Genomic DNA, 16,111 nt, shown 5'->3' with positions numbered 1-16,111 from the left:
GTTTGTGTTGTGTTTACGTGTGGATTCACAGAAGGAGACAGAGAGGTTTGTGTTGTGTTTACGTGTGGATTCACAGAAGGAGACAGAGAGGTTTGTGTTGTGTTTACGTGTGGATTCACAGAAGGAGACAGAGAGGTTTGTGTTGTGTTTACGTGTGGATTCACAGAAGGAGACAGAGAACTTTGTGTTGTGTTTACGTGTGGATTCACAGAAGGAGACAGAGAGGTTTGTGTTGTGTTTACGTGTGGATTCACAGAAGGAGACAGAGAGGTTTGTGTTGTGTTTACGTGTGGATTCACAGAAGGAGAAAGAGAGGTTTGTGTTGTGTTTACGTGTGGATTCACAGAAGGAGACAGAGAGCTTTGTGTTGTGTTTACGTGTGGATTCACAGAAGGAGACAGAGAGGTTTGTGTTGTGTTTACGTGTGGATTCACAGAAGGAGACAGAGAGGTTTGTGTTGTGCTTACGTGTGGATTCACAGAAGGAGACAGAGAGCTTTGTGTTGTGTTTACGTGTGGATTCACAGAAGGAGACAGAGAGGTTTGTGTTGTGTTTACGTGTGGATTCACAGAAGGAGACAGAGAGCTTTGTGTTGTGTTTACGTGTGGATTCACAGAAGGAGACAGAGAGGTTTGTGTTGTGTTTACGTGTGGATTCACAGAAGGAGACAGAGAGGTTTGTGTTGTGTTTACGTGTGGATTCACAGAAGGAGACAGAGAGGTTTGTGTTGTGTTTACGTGTGGATTCACAGAAGGAGACAGAGAGGTTTGTGTTGTGTTTACGTGTGGATTCACAGAAGGAGACAGAGAGGTTTGTGTTGTGTTTACGTGTGGATTCACAGAAGGAGACAGAGAGGTTTGTGTTGTGTTTACGTGTGGATTCACAGAAGGAGACAGAGAGGTTTATGTTGTATGTTTTGGTAAGACTGTTTCAAGGGTTATTCTTCAACCACTATTTTTAAAAGATGGTTATGCAATGATGAGTTCTAAAAAGTTGGCCATAACATTCCCATAATATCCCCATAACGTTCACAAAATGGCCTTAAAATACATTGTAACATTTGTTTTCTGTGTCCATTTCTTCCCTCTAGAATGAACCCTATCAATAACTACCATTAGTTTTCTGCTACTGTCCCCAGGTCTATTCTGACAGGTCTGTTCCCGCCCACCTCGGGCTCAGCCACCATCTACGGCCATGACATCCGTACTGACATGGAGCGTATCAGGCAGAATCTGGGCATGTGTCCCCAGCACAACGTGCTCTTTGACAAGCTCAGTGTGGAGGAGCACCTGTGGTTCTACTCCAAACTCAAAGGCATGGCCGAGGAGGACATCCGCAAGGAGATGGACAAGTAGGTCACATCCCATTTTTATGGTTTAACCAAATGAAAGACCCTAAGGTGTTAAATTACCAACATGGCATTAGATAGATTAGGATAAAAGCTCACATCTTCATATTGAAGGGTAGAAATGGTATATATTATTACCGCAAGGTCGAAATTGTGGTGTAGAATTTGGGGGGGATGAACAGTAGACGGGGGTCCAGGGGTCCTCCCCCTCCCACCAAAGGTGATCAATCATATTTCATTGGGGTCTTGTGCGTACCACCCCTGACATACATTAGTGGGGGAGGGGCTTGAATAGACGGTGCAGCTGAGCAGGGGAGATGCATTTGGGGCCCCGTAGCACCTACCTTCAGATAACTTCCTGCATTTCAACACATTTTGCCATGGGGCAGAGAGAAAATATTCAGTTTTATAATGCTATTCTACACATTTGGTAATGAGACAGATAAATTTGCCATGGGGAAGTAAGAACAATGTGCTCTTTCATAGCTCAATAAATGCTATTCTTCACATTTTGCCATGGGGATGAGAGAAAATGTTGCAGTTTTAAAGCAAACTTCTTGCAAATTTGACAAATGTTGGCATTGCTTATGACATGTTCATATGCTATCTGGGGAGCCACTGACCTCCAGGGTGCCCTCCCACCCTGCCATCCCCCATGGTAATTTTGCCTATGAATTACAGGAGCCAGCAGTGATAACTAATCATACCTATCCGTATCTCAAAAGAATGTAAATTACAAGGTGCTGTGTGTGTGTGTTGTCAGGATGATCGAGGATCTGGAGCTGAATAATAAACGCCACAGCCTGGTCCAGACTCTGTCTGGAGGAATGAAACGGAAACTGTCTGTAGCCATAGCGTTTGTGGGCGGCTCCCGGGCAGTCATCCTGGATGAGCCCACGGCGGGTGTCGACCCTTACGCACGCAGAGCCATCTGGGACCTCATCCTCAAGTACAAACAGGGTGAGACATGGGTCAACCTCACACATTAACCTTAACCCTCACAGACTAGCACTCACAACAGGGTGAGACATGGGTCAACCTCACACACTACAGTGCACTACTTTTGACCGAGTGTAACCCTGTTCCCTATACAGTGCTCTACTTTTGACCTAGTGAAACCCTGTTCCCTATACAGTGCTCTACTTTTGACCTAGTGAAACCCTGTTCCCTATAGAGTGCTCTACTTTTGACCTAGTGAAACCCTGTTCCCTATAGAGTGCTCTACTTTTGACCTAGTGAAACCCTGTCCCCTATACAGTGCTCTACTTTTGACTGAGTGTAACCCTATTCCCTATACAGTGCTCTACTTTTGACCTAGTGTAACCCTGTTCCCTATACAGTGCTCTACTTTTGACCTAGTGTAACCCTGTTCCCTATACAGTGCTATACTTTTGACCTAGTGTAACCCTGTTCCCTATACAGTGCTATACTTTTGACCTAGTGTAACCCTGTTCCCTATATAGTGCTCTACTTTTGACCTAGTGTAACCCTGTTCCCTATTCAGTGCTCTACTTTTGACTGAGTGTAACCCTGTTCCCTATACAGTGCTCTACTTTTGACTGAGTGTAACCCTGTTCCCTATACAGTGCTCTACTTTTGACTGAGTGTAACCCTGTTTCCTATACAGTGCTCTACTTTTGACTGAGTGTAACCCTGTTCCCTATACAGTGCTCTACTTTTGACCGAGTGTCACCCTGTTCCCTATACAGTGCTTTACTTTTGACCGAGTGTAACCCTGTTCCCTATACAGTGCTCTACTTTTGACCTAGTGTAACCCTGTTCCCTATACAGTGCTCTACTTTTGACCTAGTGTAACCCTGTTCCCTATACAGTGCTCTACTTTTGACCTAGTGTAACCCTGTTCCCTATACAGTGCTCTACTTTTGACTGAGTGTAACCCTGTTCCCTATACAGTGCTCTACTTTTGACTAAGTGTAACCCTGTTCCCTATACAGTGCTCTACTTTTGACTGAGTGTAACCCTGTTCCCTATACAGTGCTCTACTTTTGACTGAGTGTAACCCTGTTCCCTATACAGTGCTCTACTTTTGACTGAGTGTAACCCTGTTCCCTATACAGTGCTCTACTTTTGACTGAGTGTAACCCTGTTCCCTATACAGTGCTCTACTTTTGACTGAGTGTAACCCTGTTCCCTATACAGTGCTCTACTTTTGACCTAGTGTAACCCTGTTCCCTATACAGTGCTCTACTTTTGACCTAGTGAAACCCTGTTCCCTATAGAGTGCACTACTACCATAAGGTCCTGTCAAATCTTCTCACACTAACACACAAAATGATGCATTGACACATTTTGATGTATATTGAAAGTCCTTTTTTTGAACTGTGTTTCAAGGCCGCACCATCCTGCTGTCCACCCACCACATGGATGAGGCTGACCTGTTAGGAGACCGCATAGCCATCATCTCCCATGGGAAACTCAAGTGCTGCGGCTCCCCACTCTTTCTCAAGAGCACCTACGGAGACGGCTACAAACTCACCCTGGTCAAGAAACAGAGTGAGAGCGGCGGTGGGTCTTTCTTTCCTCGTGTGTGTGTGTTTGTGTGTGTGTGTCCTTTGTATTTTCTCACCAGCTGTCAGACGTATTTTTTACATTTAGGGAAGAGTGGGGTAACTTTAGCATTTTTTTTTTACATTCGGCATCACTCCGCCAAGGGAAATATAAACTCAGCAAAAGAAGAAACGTCCTCTCACTGTCAACTGCATTTATTTTCAGCAAACTTAACATGTGTAAATATTTGTATGAACATAAGATTCAACAACTGAGACATAAACTGAACAAGTTCCACAGACATGTGACTAACAGAAATGGAACGATGTGTCCCTGAACAAAGGGGGGGTCAAAATCAAAAGTAACCGTATCTGGTGTGGCCACCAGCTGTATTAAGTACTGCAGTGCATTTCCTCCTCATGGACTGTACCAGATTTGCCAGTTCTTGCTGTGAGATGTTACCCCACTCTTCCACCAAGGCACCTGCAAGCTCCCGGACATTGCTGGGGGGAATGTCCAGGAATTCTCACCCTACGATCCAACAGGTTCCAGACTTGCTCAATGGGACTTGCTCAATGGGCTCTTCGCTGACCATGGCAGAACACTAACATTCCTGCCTTGCAGGAAATCACGCACAGAACGAGCAGTTTGGCTGGTGGCATTGTCATGCTGGAGGTTCATGTCAGGATGAGCCTGCAGGAAGGGTACCACATGAGGGAAGAGGATGTCTTCCCTGTAATGCACAGTGTTGAGATTGCCTGCAATGACAAGCTCAGTCCGATGATGCTGTGACACACCGCCCCCAGTCCATGACGGACCCTCCACATCCAAATCAATCCTGCTCCAGAGTACAGGCCTCGGTGTAACTCTCATTCCATTGACGATAAACACAAATCTGCAAGCCCCATGGCCAATGGCTCAACTTACTCTAATGCAAACATTTTACTGTATTAGCCCACAGAGCTACAAGGATGCACTTTCATGCTAGGTTTAAGACCTCATATTGGAGCTTATTGAGACCCCAACTTATGTATAGAATAATTTAAAAATGATCTACTTTGGTTTAGATACAAGCATCATGAAACCTCTAACACAATAACTTACTTTTACTTAGTGAAAATCAATTTTTTGGACCTAACTTACCACTTTTTCCAAGTTGTTTCTTCCTTCATAGACTCCATGAAATGATAACCTCATCGTAAATGATTATTTTTTTGTGTATGGTTTCCGAGCAACAAGGGTGGTTCAACTTACCCCGTCGGCTCAACTTACCCCACTCTCCCCTATTGCTTGTTCATATTTTGCTTCTCTCTGCCCTCTACTTTTCCTGCTGCCTCCTTATTCTCCTTGTCCCCCCTCCATCAATAATGCTGTGTGTTTTATTATCCTTGTCCTCCCTCCATCCATAATGCTGTGTGTTTGTGCCTCCAGACCAGGTCACCCAGCCTCCATTCTTCCTGTCTCCCTGCTCCTCCTCCTCCCTGTCTCCCTCCTCCTCCCTGTCCCCCTCCTCCCTGTCTCCCTGCTCGGAGGCCCGGGTCACCAAGTTCATCCGTCAGTTCGTGGGGTCCTGTCTGCTGGTGTCTGACTCCAACACTGAGCTGTCCTATGTGCTGCCTTCGGAGGCTGTCAAGAAGGGCTGCTTCGAGAGGCTCTTTCAGGTACACACTTTGACAGAGACACAAACACAGACCTAGAGATGAAGGCACAAAGTCAAATAGAGATAGACAAACAGGCAGGTACTCACTCAGACACAGAAAGACAGGGTTCCAAATGGTACCCTATTCCCTTTATAGTGCACTACTTTTAACCACAGCCCATATTCCCTATTCCCAGGCGTTAGAGCAGAGTCTGGACCTCCTGGCTCTGACCAGCTTCGGGGTGATGGACACCACTCTGGAGGAGGTCTTCCTCAAGGTGTCAGAGGAGGACCAGTCCCTGGAGAACAGTGATGCTGGTGAGTACATTCAAAATTGCTGCCAATCCAATCCACTCATTATGGTATCATTGACTTGAATAGGGATTCCCATTCTAGTGATTCTATGAGACCAAATCCTAGTGTGTCTGTCTGCGGCTACACGGATCAATAAAGTTGTTTATAGAAGGGCTTCAGTACATTAATTACATTAATTTCCTTTCTGCTGAGTATGCAGTGCAGTGTCTGTTGCCGGAAGTTAAATGCTGATATAGACTTTTCACACATTATCTACACTACATGACCAGAAGTACTGTATGTCGACACTTGCTCGTCGAACATCTCATTCCAAAATCATGGGCATTAATACAGACCTGGTCCGCCCTTTGCTGCTATAACAGCCTCCACTTTTCTGGGAAGGCTTTCCACTAGATGTTGGAACATTGCTACGGGGACCTTCTTCCATTCAGCCACAAGCGCAATAGTGAGGTTGGGCACTGATGTTGGATGATTAGGCCTGGCTCGCAGTTGATATTCCAATTAATCCCAAAGGTGTTTGATTGGGTTGAGGTCAGGGCTCTGTGCAGGCCAGTCAAGTTCTTCCACACTGACCTCGTCATACCATTTCTGCATGAACCTCGCTTTGTGCATGGGGGAATTGCCATGCTGAAACAGAAAAGTGCCTTCCCCAAACTGTTGACATAAAGTTGCTAGAATGTCATTGTATGCTATAGCATTAAGATTTGCCTACACTGGAACTAAGCGGCCTAGCCCGAACCATGAAAAACAGCCCCAAATGATTTATACCTCCTCTGCCAAACTTTACAGTTGGCAATATGCATTGGGGCAGGTAGCGTTCTCCAGGCATCCGCCAGATGGCGAAGCGGGATTAATCACTCCAGAGAACACGTTTCCATTGCTTCATAGAAACCCATTTCATGAAGCTCCTGACAAACAGTTCTTGTGCTGATGTTGCTTTCAGAGGCAGTTTGAAACTTGGTAGTGAGTGTTGCAACTGAGGACAGATGATATTTATGAGATACGTGCTTGACTTTCATTTTGTGTGACCTACAACTTCACTTCTGAGCTGTTGTTGCTCCTAGACGTTTCCACTTCAGAATAAGAGCACTTACAGTTGACCGGGGCAGCTCTAGCATGGCAGAAATTTGACAAACTGACTAGTTGGAAAGTGGTGTGTAATGATGGTAGAGTTGAAGCCGTAAGTTTACATATACCTTAGCTAAATACTTTTAAACTCAGTTTTTCACAATTCCTGACATTTAATCCCAGTAAAATGTCCCTGTTTTAGGTCAGTTAGGATCACCACTTTATTTTAAGAATGTGAAATGTCAGAATAATGGTAGATATAATGATTTATTTCAGCTTTTATTTCTTTCATCACATTCCCAGTGGGCCAGAAGTTTACATACACTCAATTAGTATTTGGTAGCATTGCCTTTAAATGGTTTAACTTGGGTACCCTTCCACAAGCTTCCCACAATAAATTGGGGGAATTTTAGCCCATTCCTCCTGACAGAGCTGGTGTAACTGAGTCAGGTTTGTAAGCCTCCTTGCTTGCACACACTTTTTCAGTTCTGCCCACAAATTGTCTATAGGATTGATATCAGGGCTTTGTGATGGCCACTTCAATACATTGACTTTGTTGTTTTTATGCCATTTTACCACAACTTTGGAAGTATGCTTGGGGTCATTGTCCATTTGGAAGACCCATTTGCGACAAAGCTGTAACTTCCTGACTGATGTCTTGAGATGTTGCTCCAAAATATCCACATAATTTTCATCCCTCATGATGCCATCTATTTTGTGAAGTGCACCAGTCCCTCCTGCAGCAAAGCACCCCCACAACATGAGTGCTTCACAGATGGGATGGTGTTCTTCGGCTTGCAAGCCTCCCCCTTTTTCCTCCAAACATTATGATGGTAATTTGTTTCATCAGACCAGAGGACATTTCTCCAAAAAGTATGATCTTCGTCCCCATATGCAGTTGCAAACTGTAGTCTGGCTTTTTATGTATGTTTTGGAGCAGTGGCTTCTTTCTTGCCGATATAGGACTCGTTTTTACTGTGGATATAGATACTTTTGTACCTGTTTCCTCCAGCATCTTCACAAGGTCCTTTGCTGTTGTTCTGGGATTGATTTGCACTTTTCGCACCAAAGTACGTTCATCTCTAGGAAACAGAACACGTCTCCTTCCTGAGCGGTATGATGGCTGCAGAGTCCCATGGTGTTTATCCTTGCGTACTATTGTTTGTACAGATGAACGTGGTACCTTCGGGCGTTTGGAAATTGCTCCCAAGGATGAATCAGACTTGTGGAGGTCTATCATTTTTTTCTGAGGTTTTGGCTGACTTGTTTTGATTTTCCCATGATGTCAAGCAAAGAGCCACTGAGTATGAAGGTCGGCCTTGAAATACATTCCCAGGTACACATCCAATTGACTCAAATTATGTCAGTTAGATAATCAGAAGCTTCTAAAGCCATGGAATCATTTTCTGGAATTTGATGTTTAAAGGCACAGTCAATTTAGTGTATGTAAACTTCTGACCCACTGGAATTGTGATACAGTGAATTATAAGTGAAATAATCAGTCTGTAAACAATTGTTGGAAAAATTACTTGTGTCGTGCACAACGGAGATGTCCTAACCGACTTGCCAAAACTATAGTTTGTTATCAAGAAATTTGTGGAGTGGTTGAAAAATGAGTTTTAATGACTCCAACCTAAGTGTATATAAACTTCTGACTTCAACTGTACTTTGAAAGTCACTGAGCTCTTCAGTTAGGCAATTCTACCGTCATGGAGATTGCATGGCATGGCTGTGTGCTCGATTTTATACACCTGTCAGCAACGGGTGGGGCTGAAATAGCCAAATCCACTATTTTGAAGGGGTGTACACATACTTTTGTATCTATAGTGTATTCAGTCTTTAGTGTTGGTGTTGCAACTCTCTTTAAATGTTAATCATGATCGCTCTCTCCTCCCAGACATGAAGGATTCCCCGGGCGGTAGCTCAGTGGGGAAGCCTGCTGCTGCGGTGGTGGATCTGGGGGTCCCTGGGCCGCAGGTAGGGATGAGTTCAGCACTACTTTTTTCAGAATCAATTACTTGATGGTTGAAAAAAAGAGAAATGTTAATATACTTGAATTCAGATCTCTAGAGATCCAGAATATCACAAATTAGTTTTTTAAATAATATTTAAAATTACAACATTTTCTAATTGATACAGACACCCTTGAATGACTAATTAATTAATTGATTTGTCTAACTTACCCATCCCTCATCCCTTCGATAGACTTGTGTCCTGTCGAGGGGGTGTACTAGTACATCAAGCTGCCTCACGCTACAGAAACATGAAATAGGCTCCTGCACTATTGGCCGTTCTGGTTCAGAATGTTTATTTATTTTACTTATCCCTATCTGCAGGGTGATAGACGGGGCTCCTGCTCTATTGGCCGTTCTGGTTCAGAATGTTTATTTATTTGACTTTAGCCCTATCTGCAGGGTGATGGCCCGGGGCTCCTGCTCTATTGGCCGTTCTGGTTCAGAATGTTTATTTATTTGACTTTATCCCTATCTGCAGGGTGATGGCCCGGGGCTCCTGGGCCCTGGGAATGTTTATTTATTTGACTTTATCCCTATCTGCAGGAGGCATTTGCAGCAGTGTGCTGAGACCATCTGGGGTGAGAGGCTCAGTGTGCTGAGACCTAGAGCTAAACTGCTCCAGGCTCAGCCAGAGTCAGTCGTCCCTGCGCTCATCCTCCTCCCTGGGGTCCGTGCGGGGAGACGAGGGGGGGCTCTACACAGACTTCTATGGAGACTACTGCCCCCTCTTCGACAACGGACAAGACCCTGACTCTACCAGCCTGACGGGTAAGAGAGGATCGATCCCAGCCCTCATAATCCCTTAGACTGAGTAGCGTACTGAGTAGCGTACCACTGTTATGTCATACGATAGACTGAATAAGATAGAGAGGGTGTAACTCAGTGAAAAACATTATTACCTTCATTATAATTAACCAGAGAGGTTATTAAGAACTTGGGTTAAAAACTACCGGTAATTTACCAAAGTTACCATGGTAATTTAGGTAATTCATACTTGAATAACTTCTTAAAAATGGAATTAATATACAGGTATTATTGTTTTTGTTTTTTATGTCTGTGTCCATATTGTCCCTGACTTTCTTGTAGACCATTTGGTTCAAGAGAAAATAACCTAATTAATGAAAATTATTTTCAATTTGCAACTTGTCTTTTTTCAATGAACAGCCACCAGTTTACCCCCAAAACATTCACAAAAAAGACATATTGACAAAGTCAAATAAATAAAAGTGTATAAAAAATATGTAAATTATATTTCATGCTGAAACCTTCATATTAAAAACCAATGGTAACTTGATGGTTTATATTTAGGATAATATTTTTCAGCTTTGTCATTTAAAATCCTTAAAAATCATCTTCTTAGATTGTTATCTATGTATATTTTTGTACATGTGTTAAGGCCACACAGAGGGCCAAATATACAGTAATTACAGACACCAGTGATAATCTGAAGTACCCAAAAACGCCACAAGATGTCATGTAATAAAATTCCACATATTTCTTGAAAGTTACATTTCTGGTAGTTTACTGATTAACATTTTCCAGTAATATGCTCTCCCTTTGCAACACTATTAAGAACACAAGATCACATGATATTTTACCACATCAACCAATGAAATGGTGCAATGAAATACAGTGTGGTTGGATGAGCTAATGAGGGTATGTTACTCCATTGTGTGAGATGATTTTAGACTTTGTTCAATTCTCTCTCCATGTCTCTGTGTATCTAGCGGAAGCGGATGAGACCTCTGGCCCTGAGCAGCCTGTGGTCCTGGAGGACCAGGGCAGCATCAAGCTGGAGGGTTGGTGGCTGAAGCTACGTCAATTCCATGGCCTCATCGTGAAGAGGTTCCACTGTGCCAAGAGGAACACCAAGGGTCTTTTCTCTCAGATCCTGCTGCCTGCATTCTTCGTCTGTGTGGCCATGACCGTAGCCCTGTCGGTGCCTTCCATCGGTGAGGACAACTATATTTTACATTAATATTTTAGTCATGTAGCAGAACTTCTTATCTAGAGCGACTTACAGTCACTGCACTCGACTAAGTTTTAGAAGGGAAAAAAACACTCACCACAGTTATTGCAAGTCGACTCTTCTTCAAAATAGCCACGTTCAGCAGAGTCAGCCAGGAAGAAAAAAAGCAAGTGCATGTGTGAATGCAAGAAAGACAGTTTTTCTCAAGTTCAACTAGCTACAGTTGAAGTTCAAATGGACTTGGCTGTTTGTCCGTGTTTGTAGGTTGTCTTTATGTGATCTCTGTTCTTGTGTTCTTCAGGAGATCTGCCACCATTAGTCTTGTCTCCATCCCAGTACCACAACTACACCCAGCCTCGTGGCAACTTCATCCCCTACGCCAACGAAGATCGCCCACAGTACAGGTCAGACAGACATGGAGTAGGATGCCCTATGTCACTCATTACCATCATGACAACATATACACAATGTGAATGCATTTTTACACATCCCAAATAATATCATTCCTTCTGACAACTAGCATTATTCTTTCATTTATCTTATCTCAGTTATCACCCATAATGCATAAAATCATTAGTCCAAATCTACAGGCCACCAGTGTTGTAAAGCTGGTGTTTGTAACTTTACAACAGCCTCCTGTTCTTCCTCTCCTCAGCAGTAAACTGTCCCCAGACGCCAGCCCTCAGAAGATCGCCAACACGCTCCGTCTGCCTTCTGGCGTGGGCGCCACCTGCGTCCTCAAAACGCCCTTCAACAGCACCCTGGACCAGCTGGCACAGACGCTCAACCCCAGTGCCAACAACTCCAAAACCCTAGCTGCCCGCTACTTTGACTCCATGTGTCTGGATTCCTTCACCCAGGGAGTGCCCTTGTCCAACTTCGTACCCCCTCCCCCCTCGCCAGCCCCCTCAGATGACCCCGACCCTCGTTTTGAGGATAGACTGTGGAACTTCACCGCTACCACTCTTACCACTGTACGGGGTAAGTCTCTGTCAGGCTCAGGTGGTAAAGGATAAAGGATATGTCTGCTACTTTATATGTACTGTATGTAGGCAAATGTTTTAGCTATCATATCAATATATTCTTTAATTACGCTATCACATTATATTACTTTATTTAATGATGTCTCGTCTGACAATTATAGCTACAGAGTCCTGTGTGGGCCATTCTGGCTGAAACAAGGCTGACCCACTCTGCTGTCCTGTACAGTAGCCTCCCTAACAATCCTGCCCCCTATACTGTGTGTGTCCTCAGAAACAGTGACCTCTCCCCCCACCTTGCCTCTGTCTATCCGGGAGCCGGTTCGTTGTATCTGCTCCATGCAGGGGACGGGCTTCTCCTGCCCCAGTGGGGTCGGGGGGCGGCCGCCCCTTATGAAGGTGGTCACTGGGGACATTCTGGTGGACATCACCGGGCGCAACGTGTCAGAGTACCTCCTCTACACCTCTGACAGACTGCGCCTGCACAGGTAACACACTCATGCATGGGCTTAGACTCATACACAAAGGAGCACACACACACACACACACACACACACACACACACACACACACACACACACACACACACACACACACACACACACACACACACACACACACACACACACACACACACACACACACACACACACACACACACACACACACACACAGGGAAAGTGGGGAAGAGGTATGGAATCTATCTAATTGTCTTTCTCTCTCTTTCCATTTCTGTTTCTTATTTTCTCTCTCTCTCTCTAGATATGGAGGACTCACTGTAGGCAACATACAGAAATCAGTCCCAGCATCCTTTGGGAAAAATAATCCGCCCATGGTTCGCAAAATAGCCGTGCGCAGATCAGCTCAGGTGAGCAGAAGGCCATTTTCTTAAAGGGACAGGATACGTCCCAAATGGCACCCTATTCCCTAAACATTGAACCAATTTTGACCTGGGCCTTGGTCAAAAGAAGTGCACTATAAAGAGAATAAGGTGCCACTTGAGACACAACTTTGGTGTCAGTTTGATGGTATTTTTTGTTGCTGTATTTTATTAGGATCCCCATTAGCTGTTGGGGTCCAGGGTCATTATAACACTTAGCTATTTGTGCTGCTCTGTCATTGTCAGTGACAGACTTGTCCCCTACCAATAGGTGCTGTACAATAATAAAGGGTACCACAGCATGCCAACCTATCTCAATGTCCTCAACAACGCCATCCTGCGTGCCAACCTGCCTCCAGGCAAAGGCAACCCTGCTGCATACGGTGAGAGAGGCTCCCTATACATACTTCCAAGCATAATATTACCTGGGGTATATGGGGTTCTGTTAGCCTGCTCCCAGATCTGTTTGTGTTCTTGCCAAGTCAATTGCTTTCATTGTCAAGCCAAACATGTGAGGGACAAAGAGTTGGTATAATAGCACAAACAGACTGGCACTCATGCTAGGATTCTGTGAATTGAGTAGCTATTTATGTGAAAATGTATGTCCAAGGTTCCTTAGTATCTGGGGATCTTAAATGGGATTGTACAGTATCTGCCCCCATCTAACCCCTCTTCTTGATGTGTTTGGGCTCACAGGAATCACCCTGACCAACCACCCTATGAACCGTACCAGTGCAAGGCTCTCTTTGGACTACCTGTAAGAATCAATGTATCCAATTGATGAATATTACACTGTGGCATATCTCTGAAAAGAACTGTCTTACCAAGGCTGTGTCCCAAACGGTAATTACCTATATATAATGCACTATATTTAACCAGATCCCTGTGGGCTTTTTGACCAGATCCCTGTGGGCCTTTTGACCAGATCCCTGTGTGCCTTTTAACCAGATCCCTGTGGGCCTTTTAACCAGATCCCTGTGGGCCTTTTAACCAGATCCCTATGGGCCTTTTAACCAGATCCCTGTGGGCCTTTTGACCAGATCCCTGTGGGCCTTTTAACCAGATCCCTATGGGCCTTTTAACCAGATCCCTGTGGGCCTTTTAACCAGATCCCTGTGGGCCTTTTAACCAGATCCCTATGGGCCTTTTAACCAGATCCCTGTGGGCCTTTTAACCAGATCCCTGTGGGCCTTTTAACCAGATCCCTATGGGCCCTCAACTGAGTCTCAAAGCCAGTTCTACTGATCTTTTTCATTGTTCCCCTCTAATCAGGGACTGATTTAGATCTGGGAACTGATTTAGACCTGGGACCTGATTTAGACCTGGGAACTGATTTAGACCTGGGAACTGATTTAGACCTGGGACCTGATTTAGACCTGGGTACTGATTTAGCCCTGGGATACCAGGTGGGTGCAACAATTGATCAGGTAGAAGAAGAAAGCTGCAGGCTCCAGACCTCAGGGTGTAAGCGTTGAATACCCCTGATATAGGGTTCCATTTGAGACTCACTCACTGTCTTACTAAGTCTCTGTTTGTCCCTCCAGGCTCCAGGGCACTGATGTGGTGATAGCCATCTTCATCATCGTGGCCATGTCCTTTGTACCAGCCAGCTTTGTGGTCTTCCTAGTGGCAGAAAAGTCTACCAAGGCGAAGCACCTGCAGTTTGTCTCTGGATGTGACCCAGTCATCTACTGGCTGGCCAACTACGTATGGGACATGGTAAGAGGGGGTGGGGTGGAGTGTGTCTGTGTGTGTGTGTGTGTGGGTGGGTGGGTGGGTGGGTGGGTGAGGGAGAAACTATTTGATCCTGTCACGGCTGTCGTAGGAAGAATAAGGTGAGGACCAAAGCGCAGCGTGGTAAGTGTTCATCTTATTTAATGAAAACTGAACACTGAACAACAAAACAACAATGAAACAACCGGAACAGTTCTGTCTGGTGTAGCCACACAAAGACTGAAAACAACCACCCACAAAACACAATGGAAAACAGGCTACCAAAATATGGTTCTCAATCAGGGACAACGATTGACAGCTGTCTCTGATTGAGAACCATACCAGGCCAAACACAGAAATAGAAAATCATAGACAAACTAACATAGACAACCCACCCAAATCACGCCCTGACCATACTAAAACAAAAGACAAAACGAAGGAACTAAGGTCAGAACGTGACAGATCCTCGAATATCCAAGGCCTGAGGTCATCTGCCTTTGGCCTAAAGAGGAGGAACGTGGACTTCCCCAAAGAAATCAGAAATACAGACATTGTCATCCTACAAGAAACATGGCATAGAGGAGATGGACCCACTGGTTGCCCTAGGTAACAGGGAGCTGGAAGGCCCTAAACAGAGAGTACACAGTAGCCGAATATACCTGACCACTGTGACTGACACAAACTTAAGGAACGCTTTGACTATGTACAAACTCAGTGAGCATAGCCTTGCTATTGAGAAAGGCCATGGCTCTCAAGAGAAGACAGGTTCTGTTCATTTAACGGATGTGAAACGGCAAGCTTAGTTAGCGGTGTGCGCTAAATAGCGTTTCAATCGGTTACGTCACTTGCTCTGAGACCTTGAAGTAGTAGTTCCCCTTGCTCTGCAAGGGCCGCGGCTTTTGTGGAGCGATGGGTAACGATGCTTCGAGGGTGACTGTTGTCGTTGTGTGCAGAAGGTCCCTGGTTCGCGCCCGGGTATGGGCGAGGGGACGGTTTAAAATTATACTGTTACATTCACACTGCTCACAAAATGAGGTGGAAACTGAGCTGCACTTCCTAACCTCCTGCCAAATCTATGACCATATTAGAGACATGTATTGCCCTCAGATTTCACAGACCCACAAAGAATTCAAAAACAAATCCAATTTGTGATAAACTCCCATATCTACTGGGTGAAATACCACAGTGTGCCATCACAGCAGCAGAATTTGTGACTTGTTGCCACAAGAAAAGGACAACCACTTTTGTGCTTTAACTATTTGCACATAATATGACATTTGAAATATCTTCATTATTTTGGAAATGTTGTGAGTGTAATGTTAACTGTTATTTTTTTATAGTTTATTTCACTTTAGTTTATTATCTACTTCACTTGCTTTGGCAAAGTAAACATGTTTCTCAAGACAATAAAGCCCGTAAATTGAAATGTAATTTAATTGAGAGTTAAACCGCTGAACATCTTAACCAGTGTACAGTAGGTGGTAGTTAGTTTTCTACAGTAAACTGGACCCTAGACATTGATGCAACTACAAGGTTAAATCCAGTTTGCTACTGCTTTGCTTTCCACCCTGAACCCCTCCTTGTGGATTGTCATTCTGTCTGTCATCTTCCTGCTTGTGTTGTGTACTATTCACACATAGATGGTTCTATGAATGTTTGAGAGATATTGTGTATTT

The 16,111-nt window shown here is 44.5% G+C and overlaps 1 protein-coding gene across 1 annotated transcript in view; it reads left to right on the top strand.

Annotated features, from left to right (window-relative positions):
• The window catches only part of LOC124036568 (ATP-binding cassette sub-family A member 2-like), a 163,298-nt gene that overhangs the window by 129,415 nt on the left and 17,772 nt on the right, over positions 1-16,111 (top strand). The window contains 15 exon segments of the mRNA XM_046351290.1: positions 1,139-1,351; positions 2,112-2,308; positions 3,701-3,874; positions 5,288-5,517; positions 5,693-5,813; positions 8,776-8,865; positions 9,479-9,661; positions 10,621-10,845; positions 11,164-11,266; positions 11,518-11,843; positions 12,117-12,330; positions 12,605-12,710; positions 12,994-13,105; positions 13,419-13,479; positions 14,267-14,441. Coding sequence (XP_046207246.1) covers positions 1,139-1,351; positions 2,112-2,308; positions 3,701-3,874; positions 5,288-5,517; positions 5,693-5,813; positions 8,776-8,865; positions 9,479-9,661; positions 10,621-10,845; positions 11,164-11,266; positions 11,518-11,843; positions 12,117-12,330; positions 12,605-12,710; positions 12,994-13,105; positions 13,419-13,479; positions 14,267-14,441 — 2,530 coding nt within the window.

This window comes from Oncorhynchus gorbuscha, linkage group LG05 (genome assembly GCF_021184085.1).
Source record: "Oncorhynchus gorbuscha isolate QuinsamMale2020 ecotype Even-year linkage group LG05, OgorEven_v1.0, whole genome shotgun sequence".
Taxonomy (NCBI): domain Eukaryota; kingdom Metazoa; phylum Chordata; class Actinopteri; order Salmoniformes; family Salmonidae; genus Oncorhynchus; species Oncorhynchus gorbuscha.
Note: the sequence above shows the minus strand (reverse complement) of the source record. Positions and strands in the feature narration are given on the sequence as shown.